At 40.6% G+C, this 19,633-nt stretch overlaps 1 protein-coding gene across 2 annotated transcripts in view; it reads right to left on the minus strand.

Moving 5' to 3' along the window:
• Nucleotides 1-19,633, minus strand: part of LOC122782240 (protein bicaudal C homolog 1-like) — a 70,156-nt gene that overhangs the window by 39,818 nt on the left and 10,705 nt on the right. For both annotated transcript variants that reach the window (XM_044046521.1, XM_044046520.1), the window contains one exon: nt 8,432-8,478. In XM_044046521.1, the coding sequence (XP_043902456.1) occupies nt 8,432-8,478 (47 nt within the window). The remainder of the gene's footprint in view (nt 1-8,431; nt 8,479-19,633) is intronic.

The following is a 19,633-nucleotide window of genomic DNA, read 5'->3' on the forward strand; positions in this document are numbered from 1 at the left end:
TCTTCTCCGACCTCAGCGTGCACTGTCCTTGACTTCACAGAGGTCATGTGGTCTCTGGTTTGTTTTAGAACTTTCCAGGTGTTAGAGGAAAATATGAATTTATAAAAGTTCTCAAATCCACGTGGTGAATACACCTGAGGACTGACTCAGTCCATTACCAGATGAACAAGCAGCAGCCACCACCACTTAAAATCCCCTGGTGGTTCAGTGCATTAAGTGACGAACCACATACCGTGACACAAATTGTCACATTAAGAGCCATCAGTGCTCCCGGTGAGGACTTGGAATGAGTTCTCTTTTTTTTTTTACTAACACTGCTAAAGCGATTCAAAAGGTCATTTTTCTCCTCTTTTCAACTCTCTCTGGCCAAACAATATTGAAAGAACAACAGCCGATACATGAAGAGGAACTGGGGCACAAATCAAAAAAGGGAAGCGCTTAAATTCCTCCATATGCTGTTGTGGAAGTGTGTTTGGCATCCTTTAAAACGAACTCTGACAGTGAATCCACTGGCAGTCTCTCTCTCACACACACACACACACCTGTAAAACAGAGAGACAGCTTTGCTGTTCAGTCCATGATGGTTGAATGGAAGCCATTTCAAGCCTCACAGTTTTTCCACAAAATCCTATAAAGACGAGAGAGAGCAGTTTGCATCGGGGCCCCCGAGGCTCTGGAACAAACTTGCCCGGGGAAATCACTCCATCTGACTCACTGTATCCAGTTCTTAAGACATAATTGCACGTGAAAGCCCTTCCTAATTTTAATTGCCTTTTAATTGAGTGCTTTTTCTTTGAAATGTCATTTTGGACATTTAAATATTGCAGTATTTTGACACAGAATCTGTTTCTTTTTTTTCACCGAGTTTGGTTTTATACAGCAAATTGTTTCCATTCCCTTTTGATTGAGATGCTTTTATGAGCTTTTTTTTCATAGATTTTACTTTAGTAACTGGATTTGCTGTAGTCAATAGTGTAACCCTTTTTATACATGTTTATATTCAAAGTTGAACGATTTTTTTTCCTTGTATGTTGTAAGTCCACAGGAGAAAATGACAATTATCTTTAGTAAAACAAGATTCTGCATTCCACACAAAACTCAAAACAGACCACAATTTAGCCAATGAAATAATTGCATAACCCGTTCGTGTCAGAGTGTTTTCCTGTGACTTCTCCTCTTCCTCTCCTCTCCGGAGCGCTTGGCTTACCTTGAATATCTTTGCTCATAATCATAATTATATGATTATAATCTAACGACAGAAACATTCCGTCACTCTCGCGATGTTCTCCACATCGTCTGTGTGTTTTGTTTTGTTTTTCCAGTTTATATTATGTGAATAACAAAGCTAAATGGAAAATGTGCTGTTCTGTGCACGAAAACTAGGAATAATTCCTTTCAGGTGATTTTGCTCAACTGTTCTTGTAAGGAATTCTTCTGTGGGATCATTTCATTGACTTTAGCCAGAAATATTGTCACAAAAAATTCCAGTCTACGAGTTTCTGAATTACTGGGTTTTTCAGCCTAAAGCACTGAGACTAATGTACAACACGACACCATCAGGCTGTGTGTGTGGGGAGACAATCACTCACGCACACCCCCCCCGTAGCTTAACACAAAACTTCTCCTCCGTCAACTGAAGTCACATGTTCACACCAACAGCTGGAAGTCTCACAAACAACAATAAAGGACACGCCGTTCTCGGCGATAAGGAGCAATTCTTTTTATTTTCCTCCAATCGTGGCACAAGGGTCACTAAAACCCAAGTGAAGATGTCACGTGTCTTGCAACTACGTAAAACCTTTAAACGACGCGCTGTGTAAAACCAGTAAACACACAAGAACAACAGACGTAACATCATATCATAAGTAACTCCAATCACACTTTCCCAAAATGATGAAACTTTACGGCCTGTGCCTCATCAAGCTTTCCCTCTAAAGAGCTTTGTTCAGACGGAGACCTGTTTCCTGTCCAGCGTTGCTGTTCTTGGCAGCGTCCTGCAGATGGGACTGATTTCTGAGCAGACCACACACCATTTTAAAAAGGGTGGATGGCGTTTATTTTTATGACGGAGCGAGCGAAATACCTCTCAAATGGGTCAAGATATTTGCACAAGTTAACTTACCTACGCATACCCCGCTCCACCCCTCTCTTCCCTGCCACCCCCACCCACTCTGGAAATGAATAAATACATAAATGACTACGGTTCCGATCAGTTTCATGGCACGACCCTGACTCGATGATTGGTGCCTTGAGGTTTGCAGCTGGTGTGTGCAGAGCCGATTGTGCCGCACTGTGGCTGAAATTAAAGCAGTGCATTAGCAACATTAGGCCCTGAAAGACATCACATGTGCTCAAGACGGTGACGAGATGTGTGTGTATATGTATATGTATATATATATATATATATATATATATATATATATATATATATATATATATATATATATATATATATATATATATATATATATACACACACATACACACACATATATATATATATATATATATATATGTATGGCCATACAGCACAGCAGGAGCAATCAGCATGGCAGCGGTGTGTTTCCAGGTCTGCACTGCAATGGTGCAGCTGTTTATTCAGCTGGAATGTGTGTGTGTGTATGTATATGGGGGGGGCACCACCAAGGACTGTTGGTGTAAAGACCGTGAGCAGAGCTAAGAGACTGAATGAGGGAACAGAAAGAGCTCAAAGCTGACAGCCATCCCCCTGAGACTCAGTCAGAACCGAGTTCATGTCCACAATCCGAGTGCTAACGTGCAGGTAAAGCCCCATTACACCGCTGGTTTAACACCAATATGTGTATGCTTATAAAAAAACGGCAACTCAAATTGCATGAAAAGCACCACAACAGCACAGCAGAAAGTCTCAAAAGCACCAAAGAAGAATCACCCACTCTATCGTGCCACTGTAACACCCAGGTTACCAGGACAGGAAGTGAAACGCAGCGAGCTGCAGCTTCAGGTCAGATTACAGAAACTAAAAAGGACCTCACTAACCCTCTCAAAAATGTCTTGACCATAGGAGAAGAAAAATGTCTGAAAGTGGAGTTTTCTACTGGACAAATAAGTAATGGAGCGATACGTCATATAAGCAATCCTCTATAATGTTTACAAACCTTACAATATTACAATATTATGGAATATTATAGAGAGAAACCCAACAGTTCACACAATGAGCAAGCACTAAGCATCAGTGAAGATAAAACACTGAACTGCGATAATGCGAAAATGACTACAACATTAGGCTAAAATAGGCCTCTACCTCAACTATTATTTTTTACATTTATTTATTTTGCTCAATGAAGAAAATGTATATCTAATGTACATCTGCTGCGACACGAGTAGGCAACATATTTCACTACAGAAGAGACTAAATGACCTCTGTTGTATTGATATACTGTCTATATAGATGTGTGTTTTGACTTGACGGCACCTCATACCGACTTATTTCAACATCTCATTTTCATTTTTCATTTTCTTGTGTCAACCAGTTCGACGTGAAAGTCCCAATTTTTTCCTTTTTGCTTAGCGTCAGCACAGGGAAACCCAGAATGTGCCAATGTTAGTTAATGCCTGGCGTGAGATGTGAGTACACTGGCGGCACTTCACACTCACCATAACAACTTCTGAGGAGGAGAAACTGAAGGAGGGCCGGGGATGAAGAGACTCGTGGGGTTTCAAAGACGTCGCTCAACTCAAATCCACTCCAAGCTCTTCTGTGGTGCACGGTTATCGCCTCAAACAGCTGAGCCTCTCCACTCGTCGGTGTCCCACGGCTCAGTTACTCTGCAGACAGCTTATTGGTCTCTCCCAACTGTTCACGGTCTCAAACCTTCACTGTTAATCAGTGAGATTCATTGTCCACTGACGCGGGTTTTTCGGTTTAATAGTCCAGCATGTAATTTGTAGAGAAATCCCCTTGAAGAACCAAATAACAGTGAAAGGATGAAAACAGGGTACAAAAAAAACAAAACAAGGAGGGAGCAGGAGAAAAAGAGAAGGTGACGGGAAACCAAGACAGAAACGAGAGACTAAAATAAAGGCAGAAAAGAAAGACATGGCTAATTTCCCAGGTGTGGAACCCTCCCGTGATCCCACTCTGCTTCGGTTTGGACAAAGACAGTTGACTGTTGACTTGTTCTCCATTACCAAATGTTTCTCTGTGCTGAAAGGAAGTCAAGCAGACACTGATCAACCGCAGCGACTGGGGAGAAAGTGCGAGGGTGGGCCACGTTTTTGCTGCTCATGTCAGCAACTGAACAATAAATCCCAAAGTTTGTAAAAGTAAAAAAAAAAAGAAAGAAAAACACTGGAAATCATTATAAACCTAGTTCTTACATGGGAAAGACTCAGTCTTCTGTCATCTTCTGCTTATGTCTGTGTTTACTTCCACTTTCTGCACAGTGAAGAGGAAAACTACAACTATTATTCTGTGCTGTAAATGTAAATCTTAATTCCCCGCAGATGATCTTAAGTGGGAGCATTTTAGTGACTGAATGTAGCTCAAGCTTTAGCATCCGGCATGTCACTGCCACCACTTTAAATGTCCTCTCACCTTCCTGTTCCTCCTCTGTAAAACACTACTGCAATAATATTAAAAGCTTTATAGCACGAGATACACGCAAATATAATCTATAACACATCACTGACATGCATCGCAGACAATATTAAACCACTGTCTGTCTCCTGTGATAAGGACTTTACATCTTTCCTCCAGCTAACACAATAGAGGGTTTTTATGGTCGATGCACACTGCAAAGGTTTAATAATAAATAATATAAATTGCTAAATTTGAATGGTCCATTTAATCTAAAAACAGTGGTGGTGGCACTAAATATAAACTAAATATTGAACATGTGCAAGTGGTAAACAAAAAACTAAACTTTGTACAACAAACGTTTGGATGAAAAATACTGAGTTAATGCACTTAACAGTGTTAACACTTAACAAAGTTTCTGAGAACTGAAAGAAAGTAATAATCTATCTTTTAATTCAATAATAATCTGCTGATGCCACTTCAGATAGAGACCTCTTCACTTCCCAGTTCTTATTTTAATGGTGTCTTATTACTATGTTTTTAACTATCTTTTATGGATCTTAATGTGCAGGACCAACTGTGTTTAATAAAGGGCTTTATTAAATTAAATGGATTGGATCTTAAAATAAACTGACTGAGTAATCCGTCCACCTCTATTTCATAATGTTTGGCTTTGTCCTCTGATGTTTGTCCACAAACCAAAATTATTAATTTTTAATGATTTCATGCAAAGATTCCAGAAAATGTTCACATTTAAGTAGCTGAATGGTCCGAGAACTTGTTCTAATTGTTAAAAAAACAACCTCAAATCGACTGATTATCAAAAAAAGCTGATTAATTTAGTTCTACTAGCAACACACAGTCATTTAAAACCACCGCAACCTGTCAGAAATTGTCAAATGTACAAAGACAATGTGGAAGCAAACGGCAGATTGATCACTGTGATCTTTACAAATGACATTAAAGACGCACAAATATACAACGAAACGACCATTTTAGTGCTTTTTCACTTACTACGTAAATACTCCTGAGGCTTTGTATATAAACAACGCGTGACAGAAATGACCGTACGCCTCGTTACGTGAGGGGAGAGTTCGCTGCACGTGTGTTTTATTAGTCCAGCTGTGCGTGTGGCACATGGGTGTGTTGGACGGGCAGGAAGTCCAATTTGGAGTTTTCATTTTCATCAACTTCAAGGTGTTTCACACACTCCATCCATATTCTCTCAACAATGCCGCTCCACAGTCCGCGCTGTGTTTATTTTCCTGGATTTAATTGAGCGTGTGTGGTGATCACGCTATCAGAGGGGGAGGGGGAAATTACGCCAAGTTTGGCCAAATGGAACTCCTACAGTAAAAACACAGTTTTAGCACTCCTCCTCCTTTCATGCTCTCTTAAACTGCCTGCCAACCCAAACAGCCGAACACTCATTTAAAATTCAACCTTTGGTAACCACGGCCTTTTTTTAAATGAGCTGTGACAAAGAATAAAAACATAGATTTCAAAAATCATCACTCGCAAAGTGGAGACACCGGCAGAAGCGGCGTTTTGTCCGAAAAGGCATGCAGACAGGACGTCTTTCATGTTCCGAATATTCTACGGACAAAAAAGGAGGTGCAGATGAACTCATTTCCAAACAGCAGAATCCGAAGGCGCCTGGTTTTGCGGCGCTTGGTTTTTGAAAACTGCTTCAGGCAGAATTGAATTGCCTTCTTCGTTTGACATTTAACTCAGCTTCCTAACCTCCAAAACCAAAACACGGAAAATAGACAAAAAGAGGGGGACGCTAAAACAAACCACTGCCCATCACTTATTTCATTACACACCATTAACATACTATAGAGGGATTTAAACAGACTCAGGAAACTGACATTTAAACACAAAGAGGAATCCACTTGAGACACACACACACAAAAAAGAACCACATCATTAACAAGACACTTCCGTGAGTTGCTGAAACTGGAATCGGACTAATGGTGAACTCAGTATCGTGTGATCAGTCTTTCTTGGTTAATTTCAATACACAATTTCATTTGTCATCGCAGCTGACACTGAAACCAGATACGCGCACACACACACACACACACACTTTGACAGGAGTAGTTTTAAATAGGGTTTAAATAATTTAAATGGGGTGTATCGGGATATTTTATGAGACATGTACACTGTCCACGGTTCGAATAATGAGGCTAATTTTTGCTGCACAAATCAAATAAACTGTGTCAAGACGAGGGTTGGGCAAAACATTAAATTATTTTCTGATAGATTAACAGCACAGTAAAAAAGACATTTGGCACGCCACACGTTTATCCATCACACGCCATCAGCAGGGAGAGCGGCATTCATTCTGCAGCATGACAGCAACACAAAGAACTGTCTTTGGTGACGAGACGAATAAAAAGAGTCCTCTGAAACATAAAGTTCCCACAGAGTCATGGTCTCCAACATCACGGCAGCTTTGCTTTACAGGAAGAGACAGAAGACACTTTAGCTTAAATCAACAGAAAACCTGTGTTTAGTTCTCACACAGCTCACCTGCCAACTCAGTGCTCCGGCTGAGCGACTTGGGTAGAATATCCAATTATGAATTTTGTCAATGTTTGTATATGTGAAGCTTCAATATTTTCCTGTGTTGTGGATTTAAAACTAGACGGAGCATTACCACACAAGATTCCATGAGCTACTCTACTCTGACGCCAGGATGAGAACTTAACTGTCTGATTAGGCAGGTAATGCATTGTTTAACCCCGTAACACCGAGCGTATCGCAGACGACACCGTAATTATGCGACGGTTTGTGCTATCGGAAAAATTCCAACTGCTTCTGAAAGCTGAGAAGTTGCAGGTCAAAACCAACACGTGGTTATTACGGTAATTTCACACTGGCTGTTGCAGGAAGCCGGAAAAACCAGCGCCTTTTTCACCATAGAAGAGAGAGTTGGGCCTGTAAATGTTACTTTAAACTGGTTTTACACTGTTCAAATTTCAAATTTAAAGACAAAATCTGGTATTCAGTTACAACTACAGTGTTTTTCTTCCTTTTAGATTGTTAAAACACTATTTTAACATGCAGTATATTGCAAATAACTGTCAGATATTGAAAGTTATTCTGGAAAAATGGGCAAAAGCACTTACTCACGGGACATCTTCTGGTCCTTTTATGGTTAAAATAAGCAAAACAAAGTCCAGACGGACATTTGGAGGCTGAATTGTTAAAGGGTTAAATGAACATAGAACAATTTCAAAACCAGAACAAATTCATTTGCAGCAAATTCCAACATGAAAATTATTCAGTTTTTCAGTATTTTGAAAAACGTGTGCATGTACAGAGACGCACTGAGGCATTTTTAATGACAATGATAATAGTTTGATGAGCTTTATGTTGCTCAGCTATAGTTATGATTAGTTTTAGAATAAAAACGTGAGGAATGAAAATGTTTTCTTTGTTCGAGATATAAAGGGTTTGGTTAAAATCCTTCCTTGTAGCTATAAATTGTAGAAAAGAGGCAAATCTGTGTTTCACTGAATGTACTTCAGCTGTAAAGCGTTCATTAAAATCAGCGACAAAGAGAAGTCAGTGAGGCAGAGCCAAACTGATCAGGTCTCCGTTTAACAGCTCTCTCTCTCTGTGGCTTTTTCTTAAACAGTGGAGATGATTTCATAAGTTACGGTACATGATGTAAGACTGTTGTGTCAGCTGTGTTAAGAGGATCAGAGCCCTGCAGCGAATCCACGTCAGTTTTGTTCTATCGCTTTTTGTTGTTGTGATTTGTAATCATGAGCGACCGGAGGAGCACCTGACATCTGCTCCCATACCAAGAGACTGGGCTGCACAAGCAAACACAAAGTCTAAAATACAGACTACACTACTCACCTTCTGGAAGAAATCCTCCCCGCCGTTGACTCTCCCCTCAGAGGCGGCTAAAGTGAGAAAGAGAAGGACATAAAAACATTTATGAATCCACGGAAGATTTGAATATACAGTGTAACCTCAGCGTAGCCAAATCACACAAGTGCGATCTGGTTCTCCTCAAAGTGTCACAGTGCTTTCACTCAGAGCAGTGTTTATGGTGGATCTCCATTTCTTTGGATGTTGCATTTGGCACTGCTCATTTTTCAGGAATGGCAAAAAAAAAAAAGAGGCTCCGAGTCATTTTCTATAATCCCCGAGATTGGACACAGCTTCCGTGTAACAAATTGACGGATAAAGTTAAAAAAATATATATTTTACAGCAGCCGTTAATGCAGGGTTTTGGCCCACGCTCGCGTCCACTGGTGTCGCTTTCACACTTCTTCAGAAAACACTTTTACAAATGTCAAGTTCATCTTTCAACAAACTGTACGCGTCCGGCCTTGGGAACTACGGTATATAAAAACCCAGAGAGCAGCCTGTAATTAAAACAAACACTGAGGAGAGCCCTGGTGTTTAAATGTAGTTCTCCAAACAGGTGAAACTGCCAAGAAACTCCCTCCGCTGATACAATAAGCCGTTTACAGACAGAAGACCAGCAACTAAGGCAAATCTGGCCTGTAGCCGCCAAGACACATCTGCAAATCCTTCAAGCTGCGGCAGCTCCATTGATGCAAAATACATATTCGCTCTCCAAGGATTCTCGTGTTCCTCTATCATTGGGGAGTTTAATGATCCGTTCTTGAGATGGATCTGTTGTGAATCTGGGTCACGCGCGGCGGCAGAGTCGATGTGGATTACGCAGTGCAGTCGTAAACGCTGGTCTTTGTGCACAAACAGGAGTTATATTATTAGAACTAAAAGGGAAACCTCCTGCAGAGAGAGAGTAGCACAATAGAACATTAATCAGCAACTATTTCCATCGAAGCTTGTTTCTTTTCTTACAAGAAATGCTCTTTAGCTCCAACTTCGCACGTTTATTACCAATTTGTAAAGTAAAAATTAAAGATTTGTTTTGCGACCCCTTGGTTATTATATAGTGAGTACATTACTGTAGTGGATATTTATCACCACAGAAGTTCAGGGGGAAGGGGGTTTTATTTTGAAGAGGAAAGACAGAAATCTTTTGTTCTAACGATGACTTAAGACCCAGAAGATATGAACGATTAAATATGTTTTCTATTTCAAAGCTAGTTCTTCATGGCTGCATGCATGAGTCACACAAGATAATCCGGCAACAATCTTTGTAAAATGTTCATAAACCTGGTCCCTTTAGGAGGTATTTACTCGGCCAACTCAGCTTTATACGACGGTCACTACTTTAAACTTGGGTGCAAAAATTGTTGTTATCACTCTTCCTGTCAACACGTCATTTCAAAGAACAAACCCAGAAAATGAAAAACCTCCATTTTCAACATACTGGCCTACAGCTTTTAACACGTGTATTTCCACAGGCTGTCAAGTAAACAAGTCCAGGCCGCAGTTTATATGAAGACATGGTGAATCGGGCCAACTTGGCCCAAACAGTAATTAAATTTATAAAAAAATATTGTGTGCATCAAATGTTCAGCTCTCTATGACACTGATAATAAATGACTTTAAGGAATTGTAAGAGGGATGTTGATGAGAAAATGATGGACAGTGCAGGGTAACAGGATAGCATCACAGCATTGCAGAGTCTGTATTCATGCAGTGGTCAAACAAAGGGAAATAAATATTCCAACCGCCAACTATCACCCGCGTGTGATATTCCGCCTAATGTGCATAGAGCCTCACTTTAAACAAGACACTGTCAAACTCAATACTTCCCCCGCAAAGTAAAGAAACAGACAGGCAATTTGCCGACCTCTGACATATCCAATTATACCAGCGTTTTAATCGCATTACCTGCTCCACGGACACAGTAGTAACAGAAAAATTCCTACTGTTGTGGCTCCCTTCGGGGAGGAGGATTAACAGATGGAAACTGTCACAGATGGTGAAATAAAGTTCAACAGTTTTGGATGCTTGTTCAGCTTTTTTCAAGAGTGTTTTTTTTTTTAAAGTTACACAAAATTTTCCAACAGGCTGAGGCTTACAGTGATGCACTCAATATGCATCCAACTTGTATGGTGTGGACAATCAGATGATGGATTATAAATAGCAGTTACACTGATGTAGCCTTATACTGAATACACACTTAAAAGAATCAATCCTATAGCTAGAGAATCAAGTATTAGTAAGTATTTTAACATGTATTAGGTAAAAAGTGAAACAAAACAATTACTTTATTCAACAACTGCTTAAATGCTTTAATACATTGAACTTATTTGGTCATTAAACTGTTAAAGTGGAATCTTTGAGATTCAGTACAGGGGCTGCAATTCTTCTGCATTTTAGCTTTTTGAATGTTTGAAAGGCTTTTTTATTTTTTTAAATGGAATTTGCACGATAATTGAAATGCATTGGAAAAAGTTTGGAAAATATTAAATTTGGAGAATAACCACGGTGTTTCTTGGTGGTCTGACCTTATCCAAGATTATGAAAGACCTCGATTCAGGATGCATTTCCTGTAAGAGCTAAGTCAAACAAAGACGATGTCCAGGAAACATCGAACAGCAAAGTGAGTCAGTTTAGCAGAGCAAGACGGTTGTCCTTTGTGGTGTCTATTCTTTCATCAACTAAACAGTCTCTGTCAGCAGTAAATTAATGACACAGGACAAATGAAAAGTCAATTCAACATGTTCCTAATGATGTTTAACTCAGTTGATGACACTGTACAACTCACATGTTTCACTTTCACCTTCATTTAGGAGACTTATTTTGCATTATTCATAAAGAAACACCCTCTGATGGACATCTGCCTGCATTCTGAGTATGATGTCAGACAAAGTGCAGTGCAGTAGGTACTTAATACTAGTTTGTTCATCAACTTTCCATTGCATCCTCCTCTTGAGGGTCACAGGGACACCTGGAGCCAATCAAGTCACCATTCACTCACACTCACACCTACGGTCAGTTTGGAGCACATTAACCTAATTCTCAATCCGTCTCAAACTGCGAGAGGAAGCTGGAGAACCCAAAGGCCCCCGATCGAGCCAGGATCTGAACCAGTGACCTTGCGGTTTTGGCAACAATGCTCGCCTCAGCACCACAGTAAGTACCAAATCTATTAGTTCAAACCATCTATCAAATTAAACATGATTTTCACAGACACAAATGGATGTGAAGAGATAACTGCATGTTATCGCTCCCTCTTCACAGCAGAGATGTGTTTCAAGTTCATTTTCTAACCTCATCCTTACATGTATTTCACTTAATATTAGCCTCTAGTGTGTACATTCACAACCACTCTCACAACAATACACTGACTACTAAGCCAATCACATGGCAGAAAGGTACAGCATGTAGACATAGTCTACAGTCGATGACCTGCTGAAATGCAAACTGAGCATCAGCATGGGGAGGAAAGGTGATACAAGTTATTTTGAATGTGACACGATCGTATTTCAGAAACTGCTGCTATACTGGGGTTTTCACAAACAACCATGCTTAGAGTTTACAGAGAATGTTCCGAAAAAGAGAAAATATGCAATGAGCTGCACTTCTCTGGGCGAGAACGCCTCGTTGACGCCAGAGGTAAGAGGAAAATGACCAGACTAATTTGAAATGACAGAAAGGCAACAGTCACTCAAATAATCACGAGTTAAAGGTATGCAGACCATCATATGTGAATGCACAACATGTTTAACCTTGAAAAAGACCACACTGGGTGCCAATCCTGACACTTTAATAGGTGTTATATTATACTATGGTTCCTTCCTTTTCACCTTTTCAGATATTAGAATATTTGTTAAGCTGTTAATGTGACAATTCATGATTACATTAAAAGGTACAATGTGTAAAATCGCATGTTGCAGTTAAATATCCTTCATCTCGCTCTTCCCAGTGTGTTGGAGATCTCATGTCGCCTTCAATTAGCATCAAAACCCCAAAGATGTTTAGTTTGTCCATTGCGGGCCATTGTAAAAACATGGTGGTCCCAAATAGCGGCGTCCACAGAGCTGACTCAGCTCAGTGGTAGAGCGAGTCATCTTTCAACTGGAAGGTTGTGGGTTCGATTCCCAGCGCTACATGCCGAAGTGCCCTTGGGCAAGACACTTAACCCCCGTGTTGCTCCTGGCGGCTGTCAATCAGCGTGTGACCGTGAATGATGAGTTCATACAATCAGTTGATTGTATGAATTAAGCCGTTTCTGCCAAATGAACATATCTACCTTTTTACACATTCAACACTTTTTATTAAGAGATTCACAAGTCTACGTCTTCATCCTCTTGGTCAAGTGGTGCAGCTTTGCTTTAAGTCTATTCATGATCCAAATGCTACAGAATATTTGGCATCACTGTAGGTTACATGATTATCCCCAGTGAGTGCTGAACAACGATTTTGCCCAAAATAAACAAATTAAAGACGTATTAAACTGAACGTATTGTCTGCTGTGGTCAGCTGCTAGATTAGATGCCTCAAAAATTACATTCCAGTCAAAACTGATGTCAAGAGTCAAACAAGACTCTGAAGTGAGAATTCCGGAGGCAAATAAATACAATTAAACTTTTACATTGTTTTGGTGTTAAACCTTGCAACAGCCAAAAACTAAACTAAAACAAACAACGCAGCCGTGTTTGTGGCAAAGTGAATGCAGGGAGCTGAAAGAGCTCAGATATGGAACATGCGTGAAAATATGAGCCATGTGTTGAAAGCAAAACATCCTGTTGGCGCGTGTTGTCAGGGTAAACTGAACATGTGGAGGTGTACAGCGGTGCATCCTCTGGGATTTATTACAGCATGGAGTTCTTCTAAATCTGTGTTGAGCTACAGGATAGAAATAACTCACGTTGTTCTTTTACATAGGATCACTTGCTCTAAGGCCACAGCTCCTTGAAGCATTTGCAGCTACGAGAGAATCTCACAGAACAGACAAACTTCATTATCCAAAGCATCAGTCCTGTTCCAAAACGGTGAACACAAGGTTAAGTGTTTGATTTCATTGATCCCGTTTCTGTCTGGTTGTAAAAACAACTGACCCATCTCAACGTTGTAGGTGGGATTAACAGGGAAAATGAAAACCAAAGAATTGATCTCTTGGGATGTTGAATCTGAAATGTTATCATCCTCTGCCAAAGCCAGAAAGCCCAGGCCAAAATAGATTAAAGTATCGGCTTCATAGATTGTATGGACTGTTCAGCATCTTTTCAATTGACATGACAAACATTAAAAAGGTGAACTTCACCCGCTTTAAGTGCAATCTTGGGAATACTCCTGCATAGTGAGGTTCTCCAAATCTGGTAAATTACCACAAGTGATATTTCTTGAGTCCACCCAAGATGACTGTGGTTGCTTAAAGAAATACACACTAGTAGGTCTTTCTCCCTATAGCAGAATGATAATGGAGCAGCGAGACCCTTCTTCAGTGCTGACACAGCCCTGCGGAGATAGCTGCTGACTGGCAACAACTTTTTTTCAGTGCCAGGAATCACCAAACTCAAATACGGCGGTCAACAAATTTACATTCTCGTCTTTGCAACGTCTGTGTTTACTTGTAGATTCGACTTGCCAACAACACGAGATTAGAAGGGAAGAAACAGAGCAGAGAGATCTTTTACATTTGCCTCTGGCTCGTTTCTCAAAGAATTGACAGGCATTTGCCACAAAAATGCATAGCTCATGGCTCATTACTCAGATAACCAAGCAGCCTATTATTCTGTCTGCCAACCAAAAAAACCAAGCTTAAATTACAGGCCTACCATAAATGCAATCGATGAAATTGCTGGAGTTGATGAGCACATCTCAAATATTCACACGTTTATCAGCACTTGGCAGTTTGGATTTGTATCAAAGAGAAATCTGCGCGAGAAAAGGCTTGATGGTGCTTTTTTAGACCCAGGTTATCTGAGGACAATGCGGTGCTCCTCCCTCACAGCGCAGCAGATTGTAAAGGCATCACAGCTGAAAATCGACACAAGACCCCTGAGCTTACATCACATGTTGCAATCAGCTCCAGCCTCGGGTGCTTTTCTTTTCCTAATACGGAACATTAAACTTGTCTACTGATCTGACACAGAAAACATGGTGGTTGCGGTTAATTGGATCCTTTTGTTCTCGAACATATAATAATTTCACGTACAGTATCTAATCACTGTCACAGCATGTAAATACAGAACCGAGAGAGGCTGCAGTGGAAAAGCACAAAGGGCTTAATGCTTACAGATGGGACTGGGTCTGGTATCAATTATTTTGTGGAGAGACCAACTTTCTGGGAGATTCCGTTGTTTTGACACAGAAGGAATGTAAACAGCGTGGATTTCTACAGTTACGGCTTCAATGCACACACACGGCAATCAAACAAACAATAGTGGCATGGGCCCTAATAAACCAATCACAAGGCATTTCTAACTAATAGCTACTTTCAGTTTTTACACTACCCCTGTTTTAAAAGGAAAAAGGCTGTGCACCAAAACGGTTATTGGAGTTGACAAATCCACAGCACCGTTCACAAAAAAACACAAGGACAAAAGCTGTAAGTTAACGTCAATGACTAATTCAGGGTTATTAGTCCTGTAATAACCCTGAAAAATGAAGTGGGGAGTTTATACACGTGGTTTCCACAATATTTGTGCCACCCAAGAATTAGTAAGAGTGAAATCTCTTACGTCAAAGGACTCACTTCACAAAGAGAGGTTTTAAATTTCATAAAGTAAAAGAGCCCAGAAGCAGCAGCAGCTAAATCTCAAAAATGCAGAGCCGCTATGATAAAAACCCCGGCACGGGCAATAATCACACAAGGATTTCAGGTGAAACGTTAGACATTTGACAGCAAAGTCAACGCAAGCATTAAAATTCTATTTCCCCCCGGATAGCGTTTCATAACAAACGACAAGTCCAATCTAGGAAAGGTTTGACATGTCAGTCCAACATCTGCAAACATGAACTAAACTTGTGACAGATTAGTATTAAAGCCAGACTTATGACCCACCCCCTCCCCTCATCCCCAGCTGAAAACAACTACAACTACTATGAAAGAAACTACATTACCCAAAGAAGCCGAGAACAGGGTTTCATCCCTTCATCCAGTGCACACAGCAGGTCTCAGCTGATTCAACACGAGGCGCCTCAGGGAGTCGCAGCAAGACCATGAAAACAGACGCACTCATGCATCAAAACAAACCATTACGTAAGCACACTAATGCTAATTTCTGTATCGTTGTGACATCTGCAGGTCTGAATCTTAAAGGGATACTTCACAGATTTGCATTTAGCTTTGTATTACTAGAATAGGGAGAGTAACTCTGAAACATTGTGCTTCCCAACCTCAGTTTCCCCTGACTTGAAAAATATCTTCACTCTTTTCTTTGTTACGTGCCCACCAGTGACACTTGGTCCTGTTAGCGTAACTGTTAGCAAAGATGGCGGACACTGTTTACATTCTGGGGATGAGGTCCCGCCCCCCCTACAAGTGGGTCTAAAAAGTGTTCCTTTAAATCAATTAAGGGAAAACTTTTTGCTTTTGGCAGCCATTGAAGTGTGGCTCTCTTTCTCTGGCTATGTTTAATTCCTTGGTCTACAACAATGTGTGGTGTAAAGGTGAGAAAGGAAAATTGAGGATCATTTGATATGTCAATTATTTTCCAGATTAATTGAGTAATTTTTTGGTCCATAAAATGTCAGAAAATTTTGATTGTTGTTTCACGAATCTCAACATGAGGATGTTCTCAGATGTCTTGATTTGTCCACAGACCAAAATGTCTCAGTTTTAATGATTTATTTGTCAAATGGACCAATGAAACCAGGAAATATTCACATTTAAGACGCTGAAAAAGCAGAAAGCTTGTTTTAATCATAAAAAATATCTTTCAAAATAGTTCAATCGATCAAATAATCATTGCAGCCCTAATTCAGGATAAATTATGCTTTCAATACTGACTAGCATCTTAATGAAAGATATTTGGAAAGCTATTAAAATGCATTTCAATACAAATCCTGCTTGTATGGGAAAAACCTAGGGCTGCATTGATGAAGTAATTAATCACAATTATTAATCGACTAAATGAGCTGTCCATGTGAGTGTGTGATGGTTTTTTTTTAATAATTAAAACAAGTTTTCCAGTTTTTAAGCTTCTTGAATGTAAACATTTTTCTGGTTTCTTTGCTCCACGCAACAAAGAAATCATTGAAACTAAAAATAATACATTTGAGAACATCATCATTTTGAGGTTTGCTAACAGTTGCTGACCACACCATAATGATGAAAATAATCATTAGCTGCAGCCCTAGAAAAAACTAGCTTATTCAATTACAGCCCATAGTACAACATAGGCAACACATTATTATTCTGTAATGACACCTTCTGTAATGACCTTTTGTTGTTAAAACTGGAGAATGGTCTGGCTGCATGTTATCATTCCACTGCTTGAAATCAAGTTCCTCCACGTCTGTTACGGTGTTGACTATAGTAATGACACAATGAAGTTAACCTTTAACTTTTCAGGTACAAAATGCGACAACTTCTTCCTTGTATCTAACATTACAATTAGCATAACAATACATTCAAACAACAATTTTGATTTCTCTAAGCAACGACATGCCTTTTATTTAATAGACATTTCTACATTTCTTCAACTGTGCAAAGCGAGAGGTCACTTCTGCACCTATAACGGCCTCCTCTCAATTCCAGCAGTGTTGCTGGGCAACCGCGCTATCAAATAAAGTGCCAGATGCTGCTTTTTGGCAGACGAGGATGAGGCCTGTCAGCAAAAACAAGAACCAAGTGACCCCAGGGTCACGCAGAAAGACTAAAGAAAGAAAAAGTTTGAGATGGTCTCAGAGCTGTGGTGAACTTCTGTGAGGCTTCACTGTTTTGTTTTTTTTCCCCACTATGTCCATAAACATGTTTGGGTTATCATCTTTGGTGAACGCTGCCAAGTGATTACACAACACGGCATATTCCTCGTGCCTGGTATGCGTTAGATCCCCCATGGAGCAGAGGGAGTCAGTCTCGCTTAACAGGTCAGGAGTTTCAGTCCAAGCGTTACATCGGAATATTGGGAAATCACTGACATTTCACATCCATCAGTATTTTGCAGCCAAAGCACCCACATGAGGAATTTGCACTGGATTTCAGTGATAAAAATTCTTTCGTCGATTACTGTACTTGATCACGCAGAGTAATGTCCACACATATGTAATTCACAGGGTTGCATGACAGAGCAGCACTAATAAATTATTTGCAGATAATCTTGGATTGACTTTTAGGAGAATTTCCTGCTCCGACAATGATGTTCGGTGGAAGAATATTCTAAGATATTTTGCTTAGAATTGAGATCACGATTCTGTGGCATGATTTTTTCACAAATCGACAGAGTTATTGCACACATGAACAAAAGATTAGAAACATTCAATTAGGCATTTGGTGCGTTTCCACTAGCTCGACTGACGTGACGTCATAACCAGGGATAATGCAAGTGCCGTCACAGGAAGAGTCACAAGAATCAAAGCGAACAGTGGCGAATAGTGATGGGAAGTTCGACTCTTCTTACTGACTCGGATCTTTTACTCTCGGACAGTAAATTGAACTAATCTTTTTTTGAGTCACAGCGGGTGGCGCTGTATCCCTCTTGTGGGCGTTGTAAAAAAGACCGCGGTTCTCAAACACTTAACACTGTAGGCAACATTGTTTTGCTTCAGCTGACAAAGTATAATAAACAAAATGCAATTCAAACCATATGAAACCCTAGGAAATACACACCTCAATAAAGTGACAAGTGACTTGTGTCCTGTATCCTCTCCCGCCATTGTTGTTTAACAGCACGACAGTGACTCGGTAGCTGTCACGTGACCTGAGGACGGACGCTCGCTCAGTTGAGTGAATCCTGAACTAATCATTTCTGTTTCCTTTCCTGCTGAGCTTATGAAACTGTCTGCCATCATGTGGCGAAGGAAGGTACTGCATGAAAATGAACGCACGAACCACTCGGTTGAGTGAATCCTGAACTAATCATTTCTATTTCCTGTCCTGCTGAGCTTATGCAGCTGCCCGCTATCATGTGGCGAAGGAAGGTACTGCATGAAAATGAACGAATCACTCACTGAGGTGACTCATTACTCCCGAGTCATATAAAAGATTAGTTCATTTTGAACGAATCGTTCACGAACGACACATCACTTGTGGCGAACGCCTAGTTAGCGACAGCCCTGCTGAAAGCCAGCGATCGCGAGCCGATTGTGAACCCTTTCTCCTACGCTCTGTGCCACTGCTTGTTAACTCTCAATTGTAGACTGGCTTCCTGCCTCCACTGTTCAGAGAGAAGGCAGCGACAAGGCTGCGTTTGGCGTGAGAATAGGATCGTTTATTTTCGATACAGCTCAGAAGAATTGTTGTCATTTAGAAATGAGATCCTGCATAGTTGTTCATCGCGCAGCCCTCATTCTAAAAGGTGAGTGCAGAGAAGGCAAATCATATGGGATGTTGAATGAGGAGAGACAACAAACCAAAACCTGAGGTTATCCAAAGATAAACACTGAAAGCCCTTGGGAGGGAGGGGGGAGTGGCTACGGTAATGGTGCATGCGTTCGCATTTCTGCATTTATGTCCCACGCCGTGAGAGCGCATGCGTGCCGTGTCGGATAAGACTGCCCCCCCCCGCCCCGCCCTCCACAGCAGCAGCGTTTCTGAAATAGCGACCACAAACCAGACAGAATGTAAATCTGCACTTTGAAAAGGCTTGAGGAAAAAGAGCTTTGAGGGTTGTAGAAAAACAGGTATTCATTTCAGCCCATTTACAGTTCCACGAGCGCTGAAATGGGTCAGAGCACTCCAGCTCATTTGGACGGTTGAAATGGGACTCCTGGTTTTATTTTCTCGAGTAATGAATTACAGGTTTCTCTGCAGGCTGAAGGTGAACTATATTAGAGCTCCTGAAAGCTTCATCATGTGCGGGACGGAGGAATTCAATGCGTAAGCAAAGTCGTCCAGAATTGTTTAATTGTATCAGCATGTCTCTGTAAAAATGGCACGCAAAAGTGTAAAGAAATGACAGGAGGAAGCTGGTGAGAGGTAAGTGGGAAAAGCTAGGTGAGAGGTAAAAACCAGCAGTTAAGTCAACTGAAGCACCTAATTAGAGAGTGGTTGCT

The sequence above is a fragment of the Solea senegalensis genome, linkage group LG15 (assembly GCF_019176455.1).
Source record: "Solea senegalensis isolate Sse05_10M linkage group LG15, IFAPA_SoseM_1, whole genome shotgun sequence".
NCBI lineage: Eukaryota > Metazoa > Chordata > Actinopteri > Pleuronectiformes > Soleidae > Solea > Solea senegalensis.